The following is a 19,704-nucleotide window of genomic DNA, read 5'->3' on the forward strand; positions in this document are numbered from 1 at the left end:
CAAGATTTATGGCTTTCATTAACTTTTAAATATTTCTCTTTTCATTTAGGGTTTGATGATTAACATAGAAGCTGCTAGCTAGATTCATGCATTCCTAGCACATTTCAGCCTGTAGTGAGTGATCTGTAGAGAAAGAAGTGCGGCATTGAGATTTTCTGCAGTTTATTTTGAAACACTCTACGCTGCAGGGATACCCAAAAGGGGTGAAGGAATGGAGGAGCAACACCAACTCTTCCCTGACTACTTGGGGGACTGAACTTTTTCCCCCCCATCTTACTGACATAATTTAATTGAGAAAAACGAAAGTGAATTAGGAAAAGGTGGGGGAAGTAGCTCAGTGAAGGGAGCTTTCTTCTATGACCTGGAGAGAGAGGGACACCACTGATGCTTAGTGCCTTGTTTTTATTCCCGCATCCAAAAAAATTGCTAAATGTGAAATATAATTTTATATTTATTTAGAGATGTAACCAGTTATCATCGAAATAAACTGTGCTAGTTTCACCCAAATTATTCTATTTCTCCTCCACATGTACCCCATAAGAGTGGAACCAGGCGAGTGCAATCCCACTTACAGGCCCAATGGAGGTGAAGTGTTAGTGGAGGATGGCGAGGTCAGTCAAGTCAAAGATGGCAAAGCAGTTGAGAAGGGTAGTTTAACACAGTCACATAGGATGCAATTTGTGACTTTGAATAAGTTTCAGTGTTGTGGCAGGTGTGAAAACCTGAGGTTCAAACATGGAGTTAAGGAAAGATAGCATAGAATCTGGGAGGTAATAACACATTCAAGGACATTGAAGAGGAAAGGTAGGTTGAAGATGGGGGTGGTAATTTGCAATGACAGAAGGGTTCAAGGATGGGCTTTCTGAGGAGGGATATAGTACCTGAGGAGAGGAAACTGCTTACAATATCAGCTAGCATGGGGAGCAGGAAGGAAAGTTGGATGATTAGAGGTTTAGTGAGAATGGAGTTGAAAGCACAGGCTAGGTCTCATGGACACTCACATTACCTGTGGTTGTGGTTTTAATGTTAGATGACCCAGTATTTGACATCAACCAGACCAGCACAGAACAGACCAGGTCCTTCACTAGAACTAGTTCCTTTCCAGTAAGGTTAACACAAAAAAGTAAAGATCCTGAGATAAAACTTATACATCGCTGTGTACATTCTATATTATTTGTTCAAACTAAGACAGAGAATCCCAATAAATTCATGTAAATGAATATGGTACTAAATTATAAGTGTTGGATATAAATATGGTTTCCACAATTACTGAATAGTGCAACAATTAACAAAACAAAAGGTCAAAGTTGGGAAGTTATCAGGATATACTGAGAATTTGTAAGGTACATAAAAATCACTGCCTTGAATAGACTGAATTCACTTTTTCTTTGCATCCTTTGACTGAAGTTCTTTGGCTTGTTCCATAACAACAAAAAAGAAATCTCATGATGGTAGCTCAGCTCTCCTAAAACCTGAATGACTGTAATTTGAAATGGAACTCTTTAATACAGGACAACCATATTAGCATTGGATATGTACCATGTGCTCATAACAGTCTTGAGGGATGCAACAAGCAACCACTTGGAACTACCTGGATTCTTGTATCATGAACAAGTTTGACTAGCTAATCAGATATGTGTAATTGCAAAATTAATGGGACTTATCAAATCACCTGATAAATTTGTGTGATGTAATGGTGGAGTCCAAAATTCAATTAGTTTTGAATATGAACAATTATGGAATCGCTGAAGATAGCAGAAGGAAAATATTTTTAAAGCTGGTAAATTTGTCATTTAAATTTGGTTGCATTGAAGGTAAGTTAAAAGATGCAGCAGACATAATCCTTGAAAAAACACTCAACCGTTTTAAAATTGAAAACTGCAAAACTATAAAATTCAGTCCATTAAAAGGTTAACTTAAGTTCCTTCAAGTCAGCCTGTTTTGGTAATTAAATTAGAATTTGCACATTAATTTAACCAGCTTGTAGTGGTTGCCTTGAGCAGTTTAGCTATATTATTGAAATGACCCAGAAAGGTTGATTTCACAGTCAAGAACTCAGGACAAAACAGTGCTCACAGGAGTACCAGCTGGGGAGTCATGAGTTTGTAGCAGCCGATTTTCCACTACTTAAAGGATGGAAATCAGGTACCGCAGACCCTCAATTTCCCAGCTACATCATTCTGAAACACAGCAACCAACTTCAAAATTAGCTTTGTTGTCGAATTATCATCTTTCTGATTTCAGACTAGACAGATGTGTTTTTCGATTTTGGTTGGAGGAGAGTCTAGGAACTGATAGAAAATAAACTGAACACCCTGGCAGTAAATTTTCATCACCTGGGAATAACAAAATAAGGAAAATCAGATAAGGAAGGCTGCATCCCCATTGTGGAGTCCACTCAATTTTCCTACTCGGGTACCATTCTATACGCTTGTAGTAAAAAGATCACAAACCACCCACCTAAATCTGATTTTTTAAAAACATCAGTGACTTAGAATACAAATTCTTTGTATAAGTTTGCAATCGTAATTAAATCAAAAGTTAAACAGTAAAATTAGCCATTAAGGTGACTGAGTAACTTTATATTGTGACTCATTGCTGGAGTCAGAGTGTTGCATACTCCTCGGGTAAAATAATTGCTGTGTCCTACATCATAAACCACACTAAACAGTCTGACCGCGGACTTCTTAGCTTATACAAAGTACTTTTATTTTTAATTAATTTGTGGAATGTGGGTGCGTCAATGCCAATCCCTAATTGCTCTTGAGAAAGTGGTGATGAGTTGCCTTCATGAACCATTGCAGGTCCATGTGGTGAAGGTGCTTCTACATTGCTGTTAGCTAGGGAGCCTTGTGCTCCAGAATTGGCTGCGCCTCTAGCCACGAGGTTACAGATTGTGGTTGAATACAATTCTGCAACCACTGCCAATAGCCCAGAGCACCTCATGGATGCCCATTTTTGAGTTGCCAGGTCTGTTCTGAAACTCTCTCACTTAGCACAGTGGTAGTACCATACAACATGATAGATGGTATCCTCAGTGTGAAGACAAGACTTGGTCTCCACGAGGACTGCTAATAGTGCAATGGACACATTTACCTGCATCGGACAGATGGTGAGGATAAGGCCTAGTAGGTTTGCCCCTCATTGATTCTCTCACACCACCTCCCACAGGTCCAGTTTGGCAGATAAGTCCTTCAGAACTCAGTCATAAGTGGTGCTACCCGATCCAATGTTGGTGACAGATATTGAAATCCCCCACCCAGAGTACATTCTGTGCCCCTGCTAGCCTCAGTGCCTCTTCCAAGCAATGTTCAGCATGAAGGAGCATTGATTTGTCAGCTAAGTATGGAGATGGTGGTGGGGGAGGGCAGTAACTGATAATCAGCAGGTTTCCTTGCGCTTGTTTAACCTGATGCCATAAAACTTCATAGGGTCATAACATGGGGTCCACTGTCACCATTGATAGGAAAACTCCCTCCCAATCATATACCACCCACTGTGCTGCTCTGGTGCTGGTGGGACAAGACGTACCCAGGGATGATGATGATGGAGGTGTCTGAGGCATTGGCTATAAGGTATCATTCAGTGAGCGTGAGTATGTCAGGCTGTTGACTGACTGGTCTGTACAACAGCTCTCCCAATTTTGGCACAAGTCCCCTAGAAATTAGTGAGCAGACTTTGCAGTGTCAACAGGGCAAGGTGTGCCATTGTGTTGGAATCTGATACCCAGGATGATGCCAGGTGATCCATCCTGCCTGATCTTATGCTTTGTCATAGCAGTTTGGTACAACTGAATATCTGGCTTGCTAGGTCATTTCAAAGGGCAGTTAACAGTCAATCGCATTGCTCTAGTCTTTCGTCACATATGGGCCAGAGCATGTAAGAACAGCAGATTTCCTTCCCAAAAAGCATTAGTGAACCAGGTAGGTTTATTTTTCAAAACAACAATCAGCATTTATATGATCACCATAGCTGATACTAGCTTTCCAATCCAGGATTGTTTAATTGAAATTTAACTGAATTGAAATTCCTCAGCTGCCACTGTGGGATTTGAACTTATAACTGTCGGTCACTAGCCTAGGCCTCAGAATTACTAGTCCCATAAAATAACTACGCTACTACTGTTCCTAATATTGCTGTATTTAATACCGAATGAATACAACGTTGTGGATTTTTTGTGGCAAGTTTGCTGGCAGCTATTTACTGTTTTGAATCTGAATTGCAGCAAACTCAGAGGAACTCAATAGAGCTGTAAACTGCACCAAGATTTATCTATTAGCCAATCCATTGCTAAAAGAAACTATAGAGTCATTATCACTGCAGTTTCAGATCCCAGGAAGATTTTGTCTTCAATCTATTGGAACACTTCAGTTTCAGTGCTTTGTAGTAACTGGTACTGCAATAGGAGCAGGATTCACTGTATACCCTCAATTAAGTCAAAACAAGAAATTGCAGTACTAATGAGACTATTGTACCATAGTTCTTGTTTAGGAAATGCCTCCAGATCAGGACATCCAAAATAACAGCACCAGTAAGACTGCAAGATGCTCCCGATTGCCTGCTGCAACTTCAACACGAGATGAGTGGAAAGGCTTCTTGGAGTGCAGGGCAGGGGTGCTGCCAAATTTATAGCAGAAAGTTGAGAAGTATTCATGGACATTTAACCACAAGATGAAAATGGACCTGCCTCTAAAAGAAAGGACAGATTAATAAGTTTTTGTGAACCTCATGTCTTCCTTTTTGGTTTAATGATAGTTAAAGTTTCAAGGTAAAGTGAATCAAATGAAGAGGTTTACCAAGTGCCCAGCTCAAGTAAACAATGCTGACTCACTACTGAGGACTGTAGTTTAAAATTACAAACAGCCAGTACACAAAATTTTACAAGACTGCCTATGGCAGGCTTCTCCAACCCACAGCCCTAGTGGCCCCTGAAGCCAGTGTTCAAACTACAGGAAAATTCAATTAAGATTCTGCAAGGAGCTGCCTCTCCAATCAGAGGCCAGTTCTCTCCTGTGTTTGCTGCTGATGGGCTCACCTGTGAGCCCATCACAGTAAAAAGGTAAAGAAGGTTTTATTAGTTAACTCTACTGCTCGATGCTTTTTAAATGGTCATTTTTATTAAATACTTTATTGGGCTGGCTGAGTTTTAAAAGACTAATCAACAGCATTTCAGTGACTTAAAACCACAGCTCCTAAGATGGCCAAATATTTGCATGATTGTACCTTACAAATTCCCAAACCATTAAAAATGGAGTCAGGCTATCCAAAAACCCTGAGACCATATCTGGAATGTGTGCGCAGTTTAGGTCTCCACTTTTGAGAAAGGACATGCTTGCATTGGAGGTGGAACAGCGCACATTCTCTTGATTGGTCCCTGGGATGAGGGAGTTGTCCTATGATGAACGGTAAAGTAAATTAGGCTTATATTCTCTGGAATTCAGAAGAATGAGGGGCAATCTCATCAAAACCTACAAAATTCTAAGGGGGTTTGATTGGGTATATGTAGAGAGATTCTTTCTGCCAGATGGGGAGGAGTCTAAAACACAGGGGAGCAGTGTCTCAGGATAAGGGATCAATCATTTAAGACTGAGGAGAAATTACTTCGCTCAAAGGGTTGTAAATCTTTGGAATTCTCTATCCCTGAGGGTTGTGGATGCCCATCACTGAATACATTTAAGGTCGGGGTAGACAGATTTTTGGTCTTGCAGGGAATTACATGATATGGCAAGCATACGGAAAAATGGAGTTGAAGCCCAAGATCAGCCATGATCATATTGAATGGCGGAGCAGGCTCAACAGACCATATGGTCTACTCCTGTTCCTATTTCATATTTTGTGTTCACCCATCAAAGGCAATCACTTTAGAGGAATATGAATGACCAAGTTTCCTGACCATGCACAAAACATCCAGACAAGCACCTGCGAATTCAACTGGATGGGGAACAAGCCATTAGAATCAATCACTTTGGACAATGGGCTCTGGCTAAGAAAGGAAAACGTCTGGCCATAATCTAATCATGTCTAAACCATGAAACCATAAAACCATGGAATCAACTTGCTATGACCACATTTGTTCAGTTGGTGAAAAGAGATCATGTGATGAGCCAACCAACCCTCTTTTGTGCTTTTGCAGAAACTGCTTTTTTCCAGGCCAGAGAACAGAAGAGGTCCCCGAATAGACACACACGCACACTCTCTCTCTATCCATCCTGCAAGTTTGAAACCTGCCTGTTGTTTAACCACCCACTCACCGCAGGAGAGTTTCAAGGAACAGCCTGGCAGCTGCTGCCTCCAGAAGGTGTAAATTGTTCATCAACATCTTTAAATCATCTCAATGCCAATTCCAGAGGGACCATTAAGCTGCGTCTGAAACCATCCAAGGTATCAATCTACAAGATCCATAAACCACTAACTTTTATTGGACTTTAAAAAACTGCTTAATTTATCCTCCCACTTTGTGACTTGTGTGCATGTGTGAACTCATGAATACATATGTGAATGAGAGTTGGAGCATTTTTATCAAGGCCAGGTGTTAAGTACAATAAATACTATTTTTTTTTAAAAAAAAACTTACAAGCAAATCTGTCTATATGTGTCTTTTACAGTCACAGCAGTTCAGTTAAACTGAATTGACCAGTATATCCTTTAAAAAAAATCCCTATTGTGGTCAAACAAGGAATGGGAAAAGGGGGGGGAAGAAATTCTACCCTTCTTCACCTTATCGTAACAGAGTCAAGAGCTATATCAATCCCTTAATTCCCTCTTACAGGCCTTTGTGTAGTTATTGTATTGCCACTTGAGGAAAGCTGTTACCCTCAACAAGTCAGCAGTCCCAAAAAAAAACATGGGGACGTTAACATGTTTTACTACCTAATTAATGTGCTCCACTCAAGAGCATCCCAGAAGACAGACTTTTCCCCATGCATTTCTATGATACTTGAGTTCAGCACAAATCCTTACTTGTAAACATGCTACTTTCAGTTCCAATGAACTAATCATGAAAAGAACTATTCACCCTTTCTACTTTTAGTCAATTATAACATCTAAAGAACATACCCTAGTACGTGCCATCAGCCCATTAAAATTCCAGAAAGCAATGCTAACGAGAGAAGACAAAATTCCATTCATTGTACCTGACTTAGCTCAAATTGTTTGGGGCAAGTAATATGCAACAGTCGTGCCTATTACGCCAATGCTCTGACCTATTCAGATTAGGTCCAAGATTTGGTCTGCTCACAAGGTAGGTGATACAGAAGCCCTGGGAAAAGAACTCAGAGGGCCAGTAAACTGATATAGCTTAAAAAAAACCCTAGTTACTACACAAGGCTAACAGAGCTTGTGGGAATTTTTTCCTTTACAAAAGCAGGATTGGATGGAGATTGTTAAAATCATGAAGGGAACTAGGCTGGGACCAAGTGGATAGACTATTTGAATTAAATAGGGCAGGAAGATCTAGGATGCACGTTGCGACAAAATCCAATGCTTACCTTGGTTTTGAATTGGCCCGGGCTTCTTTTTTTTTTAAGTTCCTTGGGCCTTCTGGCTGGGAAAGGGTCACACATGCGCGGCTCATCCATCGTTACGTTCTTCAGGCTGGGAAACAGCCCTGCACAACTGTGCAGAAGGTAAAGAATCATAGAAATGAAATGGCAGAAAACTGCATGTCACTAGAGGGGTGGTGTCCCAGGGAGCAGGACACAGGGAGGGAAACAGGGAGAAGGTCCCAAACCAAGGGGTGGGACAGAAGGAGGTCCCAGAAGGAAGTCCCAGGTAGCGACAAAGACAAGGGTCAGAAAGACGTCTGAGAAGACAATCCCAGGCAAGGAACAGAGACAGAGAATCAGAAACAGATCCCGTTAAGTAAAGTTGAAAGGAGCAGAGAAGTATGCTCAGGGTTAAAAGAGAGACCCCACTTCAGGGAACAGACTTGAAGCAAAGTGGGCTTGAGAAGCCCAGAAGATACGAGAAGGCAGCCAAAGATTGGTGACTTGTTACTGCAGGCCTTTTGGAGCAGTGTTCTCCTTAGCACGACCAAATATCTGAAAGTGTGCTTGGAAGGTGAAGTTTAAGTGTACTCGGAGATCCAGAGGGATGAATCCCAGAAGGGAAGATTGAAATCTTGGAGGTGATCCTTGTTGAAGCCGTCCAAGTGAGAGTAACTTTTGGAGAGAATTCCAAGGTGAGTTCTTCAAATGTGGAGATTGGAAACACTCATCAGAAAGACAGAGTTTCAGTGAGACCATGTTCATGTTTGAATGAAGGCTGTAATGAGGTCAGGAGTTGAGTGGCCCTGATAGAATCCAAACTGGGCATCAGTGAGTGGGTTATTGTTAAGCAAGTGCCATTTGATAGCACTGCTGATGACTCCTTCCATTACTTTACTGATGATCAAGAGTAGACTGATGGGGTGGTAATTGGCCGGGTTGGATTTGTCCTGCTTTGTGTGTACAGGACATACCTAGGCAATTTTCCACATGGCCAGGTAGATGCCAGTGTTGTAGCTGTACTGGAACAGCTGGGCTAGGGGTGTGGCAAGTTCTTGAGCACAAGTCTTCAGAACTATTGCTGGAATATTGTCAGGGCCAGTATTCAGTGCCTTCAGCCATTTCTGGATATCATGTAGAGTGAATCGAACTGGTTGAAGACTGGCATTTGTGATGCTGGGGACCTCTGGAGGAGACTGAAATGGATCATCCACTCAGCACTTCTGCTGAAGATTGTTGCGAATGCTTCAGCCTCCAAGTAACTCAACATCCTGACTTGGAAATATATCACCATTCCTTCATTGCCGCTGGGTCAAAATCCTGGAACTCTCTCCCTAACAGCACTGTGGGTGTACCTACATCATATGTACTGCAGTGGTTCAAGAAGGCAGCTCACCACCACCTTCTCAGGGGCAACTATGGATTGGCAATAAATGCTGGCCCAGCCAGCAAAGCCCATATCCTGTGAATGAATGAAAAGAACTAGCTGGCTCAGTGTGACTAACATCTGGGTGGGTTGCTGAGGAAGCCACGAAATCTGCTTCAGGCACATCTGTTGTTTACTTTGGTGTGGTGTGTCTGACCATAGTTCACCTATTAATTCACATGTACCACATACTCATATCAGGATATAGGATAACTATTATAAATTGTTTTCTTTTTCCTAATTTAGGTCTGTAAAAGATATAGCTCAGGTGAAGGAATATTGATCATATTGTTTGTTTTGAGATCATTCCAACCTTTACATCAGATGTAATATTGTTCATTTTTCTTGTTTAATAAGTGTATTATTTTGTGTTAAAAGTTCAGCAGACTCCTGTGAATCCATTCAGTAACCTTCTTCCACAGGCTCAAAAAAAAGTTAGGATCTATCACACTAGGTTTCATTCTGGGTTCTGACTTGTCCAGTATTATCAGCTGGGATTGAAAAGGTTACACAGTGACTGATGGATGCATAGTCAAACAGACCTACATAACAGGCTTGAAATGCCAGCTGGTCTTTGCTTGTGACTTCCATGTGTAGGTGACTAAATACAGACACCACAAATAATTCAGGAAAAGTCCAGTTTTATTTTGTAGATTTGTTTTAATATCTGACTGACCATCTGGGCTTTCCACATATAAAAAATTTAACTGGACTAAAATCAGGCTTCTCATTCAGGCCACACTAAAACAGGAGTTCTTTTGTTTTAAGCATACAACATTCAAAAACATGGTAATTGTGCCTCTATTTGTGCATTTAATACACAAAGGTTTGTAATTTATGACCAAAACGGAAGGCTTATTTCTAGAAACGGATCAATACTGCTGCAAAGACAGGGAGGAGTGTCTTGGCATTGTTCTGCATTTATGGCAATTTACTAAATTCAGAAAAAAAAAATTAACTACCCAAAAAAGTCTTGCAAGTAGACTTATGAAAGAAACAAAACTAGGCTGTACTTAGCCATAAGACCTAACTCACTTGTCCCTGCCTGATGCAGTCATATATAGAAGATAGGTTGCAAGTTGTAAAACTCCAACAACTTTAAAAGTAAATGGACTGTTTAGGTTTTAGAACATATTGTGGCTACATTAATCTGGATGGGAAGTTTCCTCCTTTTCCCAAAGCCAGGTTTCTAATTATTCCATGGAAGTGCAGCAGAGTAAACTAGCCTTTTTACAATTAGTAAAAGGCCACCCTCCTGTTAAAATCACATCTTAAGCTGAATTGTTGGATGTTGAAGATTAAATTTTAGCAATCTCCTAGGTCCACTGGTTCTGGTAGCAAAAAAGGTAGAACAAACACTGACATTAAGAACAGTGTTAAATAGCAGGCAGGGATGTTGAGCTGTGGCATCATCCTGAAAGACAGCACATAAATCAAATAGCTTTCTAAAAATCTTTACTCATTCCAGTGGCCACCTTCCATACAACCATACAAGTATCTTCCTGTGTATTGTGCCACTAGAAGGTACATGCACACAATTTTACAATTGGCTCAGGAAATGTACTGGGCAAAGAGGAGAGGAGGAAGAGAGGAGAGGAGGAAGAGAGGATGACGACAGTGAGGGAGATAGAGGTGTTTCAGAGTTGACCTGGTCATTGATCAAAGTAACCAATCACAGAACAAACCGGGCACCTGACTATTTTGATTCCAATTATGTTCAGGATGCAGATATTGCAATATCACATATAGGAGTTAAAAGGTTTCACAAGAAAGAGACAAGATCCTACTGTATGATTTATATAGCAGCTTATTATTTGAAAGCAATAAATTTATAATGACTACATACATACAACTTCCTTAATTGTTTTATGATTTAAAATAATTTCCTTGGAATGTACATAGATTCCCTCAAGTTTTGGCAGTTTATACAACTTGAGCAATTCTCATCTTGGAGCATTCTACTGTAATTCAAGTGATCAAACACAGACATTTAGTCTTAAAAATTACCCACACTTTTACACGATACATTATGTTAGGCCTGTGCAATAGCGTGCCTAGGCATGACAGAGGAAATGGGGCTTGAGAATCATTGGAATTTCCAGACTCCCAAAATTGTTGCAAGGCTTACAACTGCAGAAGGCCCAGCGTGACTGTAGATAAAACAGTGGTAGCGGCAGTGGTGAGTGTGTGTGTTGTGTTGGTTGGGGGGGTGGGGAAGAGCTGTGGGGGGGGGGGGGGGGGGGGGGGGGGGGGGGGGGGGGGGGGGAGAAGAGGGGTGGCAGTGGTAGAGGGAGGCATTACCAGTTTGCCTGCCTCACCTTCTTGGCAAGCCTGTGCAGCACCTAGAGGGGAGCTCCAGAGGAACACTGGGAAATGCATTAGGGCAGGCTGCAAACTGAAGGATCTGTTGACTGGGTGCAGGTCCCCAAGAGCACTGAACAAACACTGGAACACAAGATCTGTTCATTTTCCTCCCATTCCCAATCTTCAGGCCTCCTGCTTGTAGTAACTGAAACCAGTTATGATAGCTGCAAGTCATTCAGGCACATTTCTGTTCCCCCTCATCACAGCCCAAGCAGTACAACAGCATCATGCAAATGGTCCAAGGCAGAAAAGTTCTGCCCAGACAGCATCTGTCTGGCTCATGGTACCAGTATGTAAAAAGAAAATTGAAACAATCTAGAAGCACCATTAAATTACACTCCCTTGCAAACTTATGTTCCAAGTGAATTCATCAATTGGGAAAAAAAAGTGAACTAATTATTTCAATTAAAAAAAGGGAAAAATTTTAATATAGTTTCATGGGGTAACGTTTATGGAGTCTTTGTTTTCAGTCAATAATCGTTCCCTTTCAAAATCTTCCTCCATTCGCTCCTTGCACCAAGGAAGCTTTGCCAGGATTTGTTTATGGAAGCCATTGTAGAGTGCAGCACCTAACAGCAGGATGAAAAAGCCAAAGATTTGGAGGCCATGGAACTGCTCCCAACCCACTGCAAGGCTCACTATCCAGATTATTATGGTCCGCAGACTGTCCAGAACCATCCGTGTGGTTGCACTGATTTCCTTTGTGACACTAATACCAGCAAAGTTGAAGAATGCAATACTACAGATGTTTCCCAAGAGGGCTAGAAAGATTAACGGTTTTATCCCTATTTGACAGAAAGCATCAAGTGCATCTTCAAGGACACCTCTGGGGTTGCCACTGAATTGGCCCACAGGGATATAGTACATTGGAATCAACAGCAGAGTTAGGATGATGAATCCAAACATTCCTAAGGGGAAAACAAATAACAAAAATTAGAAAAAACTGGATTGCAAGATTTTCATGCAAGATTAATTAAAGTGAGTGTTAACAGATGATCAAATACAGGAACAATTGACATGGAGAATGGTAGACAAGTTTGTAAGTGGAATTTCCTGCAGGCAGGCATTCTAAAATTACAAATATTTACTAAGAATTATGCTACTTTTATTGCTCATGACTGATGTGCACTATATTATTTGCTTATCCTAGTCCATTTTTGCCACATCAATCCTTTTGATCAAGCCAAGATATTTTAGATAGCTTATGTAGCTTGATCTTTTAATGTGCTATTTGCTGAAATGCTGAAGTAGAAAATACTCACTCCCATAAAAACTGTTAGCAGTAGGAAAATGACTATTCTGACCAAAAATACTTGCTTCTTTAGTGGCTAAAATATGACTGTTGATCTACAGCCACTCCTTTTGTCCTAGTACATGAAGCAACAGAGGAGCAGCAGAATAGGTGAAGTGTTGCAATTTTATCTTTAAAAAATCTTCCATAGGATGAGAGTGTTGCTAGCTAGGCTAGCATTTGTTGCTCATCCCAATTGCCCTTGAGTCATCTTCTTGAAGCGCTGAAGTCCACATGGTATGGGTTTACCCATAGTGCTGTTATAAGGAAGGGAGTTCCAGGTTTTTTGACCCAGCAGTGAAGGAATGGTGATATAGTTCCAAATCAAGTGTGGTGGGTGGCTTGGAGGAGAGCTTGCAGGTGGTGGCCTACTCCTGCTCCCCAATCATATAACATCTGTTGCCTTTATCCTTCTTTATGCTGAGGTCACAGATTCAGAAGATGATGCCGAAGGAATGTTTAACAAAAGTTGATGGATGAGGTGCCAAATCAAAAACAGGCTGCGTGATCCTGGATAGTGTCAAGCTCGCGCTGTTGGAGCTGCACTCTTCTGGGCAAGGAGGCTATTTGATAACACTTTGAACTTGTGCCTTATAAATGGCAGACAGGCTTTGAGAGTCAAGATGAGGGTTGCAACTGAATTCCCAGCCTCTGACCTGCTCTTGGAGCCACAGTATCTGGTCCAGTTTCATTTGTTCTTTAAACTAAGCACATTTATCAAAATCAATAAAGTTGCAGATCTTAGCTGTGGAGTTTGACCCATTTCCCTAGTTTAGTCAGTCAGTTAATCTGTAGAACCAAAATAATTCTACAATTATTTTAACCAATTAAACAACTTAGATATGGCAGGGCAACTGGTGTGCGGTAGCAGCTGCATGAGTGTTTCTGGACAACCAGATCTGCAGCTCAAGGATTGTTGGGCTGGACTCTGAGCTGCAAACATTGTAGGGCATCAGGGAGGGGGCACCATGTCAGGAGGCACCCCTTGCAGTTAAAGGGAAGTACTCACTGATCAAGTATGGGGACCCAGGATGCAGTGATGGGGGAGCCTTGGCCCTCAATCTTCTCCAAATTTACTAGGTACTTGCTACCAGTTTAGATGAGAATCAAGAATTACAAAAATTAATAATCAGAAGCTCAAAAACGGTAATTTCTGGATTAGTACCTGAGCCTAGCAAAATTTGAATAGGGAAAAGATTAAGGAATTGAGTGGTTTGAAGGACCAGTGTGGAAGTAGGGTTTTGATTCATGGGCACCAGCACTAGTGTTGGGAGTGAGAGTTTCAGTTGAGATGGACTCCATGGGGCTGGGATAAACATCCTGGCAAAAATGTATAATTCTAGGCTTGTACGTAGAGCTTTTGTTTAATATTTTCTTTTTTTCTTGGGTGGGGGGGGGGGGGGGGGGGGGGGGGGGGGGGGGTGGTGATGGCAGTGAGGTGAAGTGAAATCTTAGGTTAGAGAAGTTGGGTAAAGACAAGCACAGTGGTCAGTTTAACATAATAGCTCAATAAGTAGGTCATGCAAAGAAATGTGGTAAAAGTAATTCATAGGCTCTTTGAATGCAAATTTTTTGTAATAAGACAGAAGAGCAGCACAAAATGCAATAAGATGACAAATTTGGGGAATCAAGATAATTTCAGGGCAGTGAAAAATTAGTAGACCTGATAAGCTATAAGGACAGTTGTAAGAAAGCTTTTTGGCTCAAAAGGTCACTAGGTGAAGTATGGATGGAAATTAGGAACAAGGTTCATTAAAAAAGGCTGAACATCATAGGCTCCCAATATTAAACAGGGAATCGAGCTTGTAACAAAAGGTAATGTAATGGAGGGCATCTTCATAGATAAAACGAACTAAATAAGCCAAAATATGATCCAGAAGATGGGTTTATAGTGCACTTTCATGGCCCCTTTCTGGAACCAACTGCAGAGGTGGGGGTGAAGATATTTTAAAGCTAGTATTGTGTAGTGAGGCAGAGTTAATTAGTAACCTCAATGATCCTCTAAGTCATATACAATTAAATTAAATTTGTAGTAATTGTAAGTTAAGCCTTTCAAATTGTTATGGGGATCATGTGACTGTATAGACAAATAAGCCCTAAGCAAGGAGAATCTTAGAGGCGGAGTTTTCTAGTCTTGATCCAAGCATGTAGCTTCATCAGGAGCTCTAAATAACGTTTACTGTTTCTGACAAGAAAATTACCCCAAGTTTATTACACATGGTATTAAGTTTTGACAGCAACATACTCTAGTTCAAAAGCAAGAACCTTAAAATGTAAAAAAGCAAATTCCATAGGTATGAGGGGAGAGCTGGCCAAGGTTGATGGTAACTAGACCAAAGTTTGGCAGCCGATAAACATGGCTGACTAAAGGAAGTTAAAGATTATAGATTAAGAGGTTTATTGCCAGGAATAGCAGTAAGCCAGAGGATTGAGAGAGTTTTAGAACCAAAGCGAAACTACAAGAGTCGATTTAAAAAAGGGAGTAAACTGGCCAGGAATAAAATGTATACGTGCACATGTGCAATGCCATGATCATATTGAAAGGTCTCCTCCTGCTCCCATTTATGTTAAGTTGTACTCAATTCATCTTATTGGTAGTGGAAAGAGAAGGATAACAAAAAATGCATTGACATGCAAACATGCAAAGTTATTCAGATACAACATGGTGATTCTGTGGCAGTTTCTAACAATTAAAAATATTAACATTCCAGACCAAAAAAAAAAATGGAAATTTACACTGGTAAAGCAGCAGGTGCAATTGAGATAGGAATCCTTGATGCCAGTACTAGATCAAAAAAAGTGCAATTATCCCATAGCTAAACTTCCACTCCCACTAACTGAGGCACACAAATTGAATCTAGGAAGCTGAATTTACTGAAATACAAAGTCTTCAGCCTTTGGTGCAATCTTTACAAGAAAAGTTCAGATAAAAGGAATTTGGAATTTTTCCTAGATTTCCTTAGGGATAGAAGCAATAGTATTTATTTAATCCCTAGCTTTCATTTGGATCGAGTCCATGATTAAGCTACACAGTCATCTGATCCACAATATAGTAATTACACTCCCAACATAGAATCAGCCATATTATTCTCAAATCCTAAGCAAGATTTAACATCTAGCCCTAGTTAAAAATGTTCCACCAACAATGTGACAAAATTTCTAGGAGGGGGCTCCCCTCAGGCGGGCACGGTGGGCTGGTTCAGGAGCAGCTGCGCAACGGTCTGCTGCCCACAATTTCACACTGGTTGGCCAATTAACAGCCAGTGTAAATCGAGTACTAAACATTCCTAGGAGGGAGAGTACAGAGGTCAGCATATGTGTGCAGGTGTGCTCAAAGCTCCCTGAAGGCATAGAGCTGCCTCAGGGAGCTGAAGATTTTCCACATTAAAAAATGTCCAGTCATGTGACTTCAAACATGACCAGGGGCTTGTTGCAAATGAGTTTGAAAAATTTTAAACTAACATCAGTGTCTCATCCCACCCATGGGGGAGGTTTCCTCAAAAATCAAAAGGCCACTTGACCTATTCACCCACCTGCAGGGTTGGGCAGGCAGGGAATAATTCCATTTAATCAATTGATTAATGGGCTTAACAGCCCTCTTAATTGTCGGCAGGACAATCATGTGCCTGACCGAAATATCACACAAGTGCGCGATGATGTCCAGACACTTGCCCGATATCATCCTGCGTTTTATCATTTGTACATGTTGGGCACGTGCCTGCTGAGCTGAGAATTTCAGTGTTCACACAAACTGACATCTTCCCATCATATGGCTTAACGCAAGAATATTTTAGGGTTTTCGAAAAAAAATGGTCTTTGTCAGTAAAAGCTTATTACAAAAACATACCTTCTGTACCCACAGCTCGAAGTGGATGTACGTCATGTTTATAAACAAATTTTTCTTCCAGCACCATCTGAATAGCCACAATGATCTGTGCAATGATGATTAGCAGGTCTCCTAGGTAGTAAAAAGGAAGAATTTAAAAAAGGGCACCGAAATGGGGAAATTACTGCTGCAAAACTCCTAGGGTGAGGATTTGACCTTGTTTTGTGGGCTGAAGGTGAAGATATTATTCTGCCTAGACAAGAGACTGAATTAGAAAGTATATTGTCCAGTTCACTGAAGGCTGGTACTTTTAACAGTATGTATTTGAAACTGTTGGAGACAGAAGGGATTGGAGCGATTATGGCCTGTTTCCACTAAAACTTCAGCACATGAGACTCTAGAAATACCAACAGTCTAAGGTTCAACTCAGTTTAGCAATCAACAAACTAGGCCACTCGGGGCCTTTCTGAAGACCAAGCTCATCCAATCTTTATGGTCCACAAAAAATTCCAGCAATCATTCCAAGAAATCCCAATCATCTATAAGCACCATGTAAATCCATTATACATTCATCTATGAAACATAACAGGTCTAAATAAAATTTAACTGGCTTTCACACATGACTGTTTAATTCTGGGTATAGGCAGTCTGCAAGCCTAGCACTTTTTCTTTAAAACTTCTGCAATAATCAACAATCCAAAACTGGGATGTGAAGTGTTTTTAAAAACAAAACACTGACCATGAACAGAATGATATACCATAGGGAGGTCCGCATACAAAAAAAAAAATAAAGGCTTGCTCCTGGCTTGTCTCAGTCAGCCAACTTTAATGTTTATGGATCAGGATGGATGATCTAGAATAAATGCTTCTAAAATATAAACAATTTATTGTAAAGAAAATCAATCTAAATATTAAAAGGTATGATCAGCAATATACATTATGGAAAAATTTAAAACTATGCATTCAACTGAATTATGAAGCAGCTCAAACTTGTGTCAGATTAGACGGACAAAAATGACTTGGCTAACAGAATGTTCACTTTTCCTGCCATAACAGTATTGATAGCTGAGTCAATATGCATTTAAATAGCCTAAAACTGCAACCATCACACACAAAATGAACATGGGGTTGATTCACTGATCCACACCCAGTGTTCAAAGGTACACTAAATGTATTTAATTACCTGTTATAACCTGAGATAATTTGCTCCCTTGGTCATGATTTCCACTGACAAAGTCTGCCAGCCCCACTACTACAAGGCCACAGATGGTGAGAAAAATCCCAATCCACTGGCTGGTCATTAAACGACGGCCTAAGAAGGCAACAGAAAGCAGGCCAGTGAAGATGATAACAGCTCCGCGTAGCATCTGGAAACTGGAGGCACTCGTCAAGGTTAAAGCTGGAAGGTAAAAAAAGACAACATGTATAGGAACATGCATTTCAATGTATGGGCCTGATTGGTTGCATATGTGCCAGGCTAGGAGTTTAAAAAAAAACTTTAAAAAGCATACAGAGGAAAGAAAAATTAAGACTTATGACAATGCATACACTATTAATAACAAACTTTTGCTGGTATACACAACATTCACACAATTTGAAATTGAGGTAAAACTGCTGAGAATTATACATTGGTCCATGGTTGAACAGATTAAATTTAAAATTGATAATTGGTAGATATAGAAATCTCTGGTCTTGTAAAACCATCAGGAACAGTTATTCCCAGTGTGCAGCAGCACTAATTCTTTAACCCTTTAGCACCTAAAAAAAGGGGCAGGATTTCAGGAATACAATGTTATGGTTGAATCAAGGAAACCTCCATAGAGCACCAGCATCTTAAAGACTATCCTCAGAGCATGGAGGGTGGACATTTTCCCTTTGCAATGACCAATGACTAAATTTACTTATGTATGAAATACCAATGGAATTGTAAATTATTTAATTTAATCTCTTATTGATTTTGTCCACTGCTCAAAACATTTAATTTTCACTAAAAATTCAGAGGAGCATGGATGTTGAAAAGCAACATGCTCAGTTAGCCCAAGCCATTACCCAATTCTGATCTCTCCATGAAACCAGTTCTTTGATCTAGCCACTTCAAGGGTGCACATTTCACTAAACTGCTAGCTCTGCTTGGGCTGGTAGCTCTAGCATCCAACAGTAACAAATAGACTTTGTTAGCAAAATGACATTTTTGTATAACATATTTATATTGGACATTTTTTTTTTTACATTAATGTAAACAGTAAATTATCTAGTGCCACAGCATGTGGGTTGATTTGTGACCTCAAGGGAGGTAATCAATTTTCCCTGCTGGGCATTAGCTGCAGAAAAAAAACCCCTGACGAATAGACACTAGGTAAAAGCAGCCAGAATGTCAATGGGGATAACAGACTACATATGAAATGGATTACATTGTAGAAGTTAGTGTTCCAAAATTCAACAAAACCAAATTCTTTGATCACCAATATTGACCCAGCATGATCAACCTGGGATTTAGTTTTCCATCCTCAGGACCCTTGCGCACATCAAAAAAAAGTGTCACAAAAAATTGAATTTTTGTGCAGCTTGCAAGATCAAAACAATACTGCTGTGCATCTTCAGCCCCAGTAATTTTATTGCTATGCCAACTAATACACCCAATAGACATTAATTTAAAATAACAGCAACAATTATATGTACTGAATGCAATCTTATGATCTGTGAACACTTACTTGGAGCTCAAGTCACACTGCTTTGTCCCTGCTGACTCATTGTGTAAATATGGTGTTGTAGTCATATGGACCAATTCCTGATCTGTGTATTTAGTCAAGTCAATCTGAACTGGAGCAGCAGAGAACAGCTAATAACAGTTCCAGTGTTCACAGAATGGGGTGGAGTGCTTAGTAAACAAACTGCTATCCAAAAAAAATAGGATATGGCCAATACAGGTCAGGTGTACTGGCTCAAAAGTTTCCCAGAAAGTGCACCACTTATGAACTGAAAACCTAAATTTGACAAAGATGTGCAGCAAAAACCAAGAAACATTTATTTCAGTGCATTAACTTCATAATAGTATAACAAATTGGGCAGCATGGTTTAAGATTATGAAAAAAAAAATGCCATTGACAAGAATTTGGCGTACAATCCCAACTTTTTGGAATTGAGGGGCTTGGACAATGATACAACCAAAATAAATGTTTTTCCAAAATAAGTAAGCGTTTTTCCAATCAAGAAAGTTATAATTATTCTTTTAAAAATCTGCACTATAATTTTGGCTTATACTCTACTCCTTCAAATATTGGCATTCAATAGTTCTTACCAATGTACATAATAC

At 40.2% G+C, this 19,704-nt stretch overlaps 1 protein-coding gene across 1 annotated transcript in view; it reads right to left on the reverse strand.

Annotated features, from left to right (window-relative positions):
- Positions 1–11,677: 11,677 nt before the first annotated feature.
- slc35f6 (solute carrier family 35 member F6) overlaps positions 11,678–19,704 on the reverse strand; it is a 42,656-nt gene continuing 34,629 nt past the window's right edge. Inside the window, exons 3-6 of the mRNA XM_041188267.1 lie at positions 19,690–19,704; positions 17,575–17,790; positions 16,413–16,523; positions 11,678–12,182 (exon numbers count right to left, since the gene is read on the reverse strand). The exon at positions 19,690–19,704 is cut by the window's right edge and continues 157 nt beyond it. Coding sequence (XP_041044201.1) covers positions 11,710–12,182; positions 16,413–16,523; positions 17,575–17,790; positions 19,690–19,704 — 815 coding nt within the window. The 3' untranslated portion in view covers positions 11,678–11,709. The remainder of the gene's footprint in view (positions 12,183–16,412; positions 16,524–17,574; positions 17,791–19,689) is intronic.

Source organism: Carcharodon carcharias, chromosome 5 (assembly GCF_017639515.1).
Source record: "Carcharodon carcharias isolate sCarCar2 chromosome 5, sCarCar2.pri, whole genome shotgun sequence".
NCBI lineage: Eukaryota > Metazoa > Chordata > Chondrichthyes > Lamniformes > Lamnidae > Carcharodon > Carcharodon carcharias.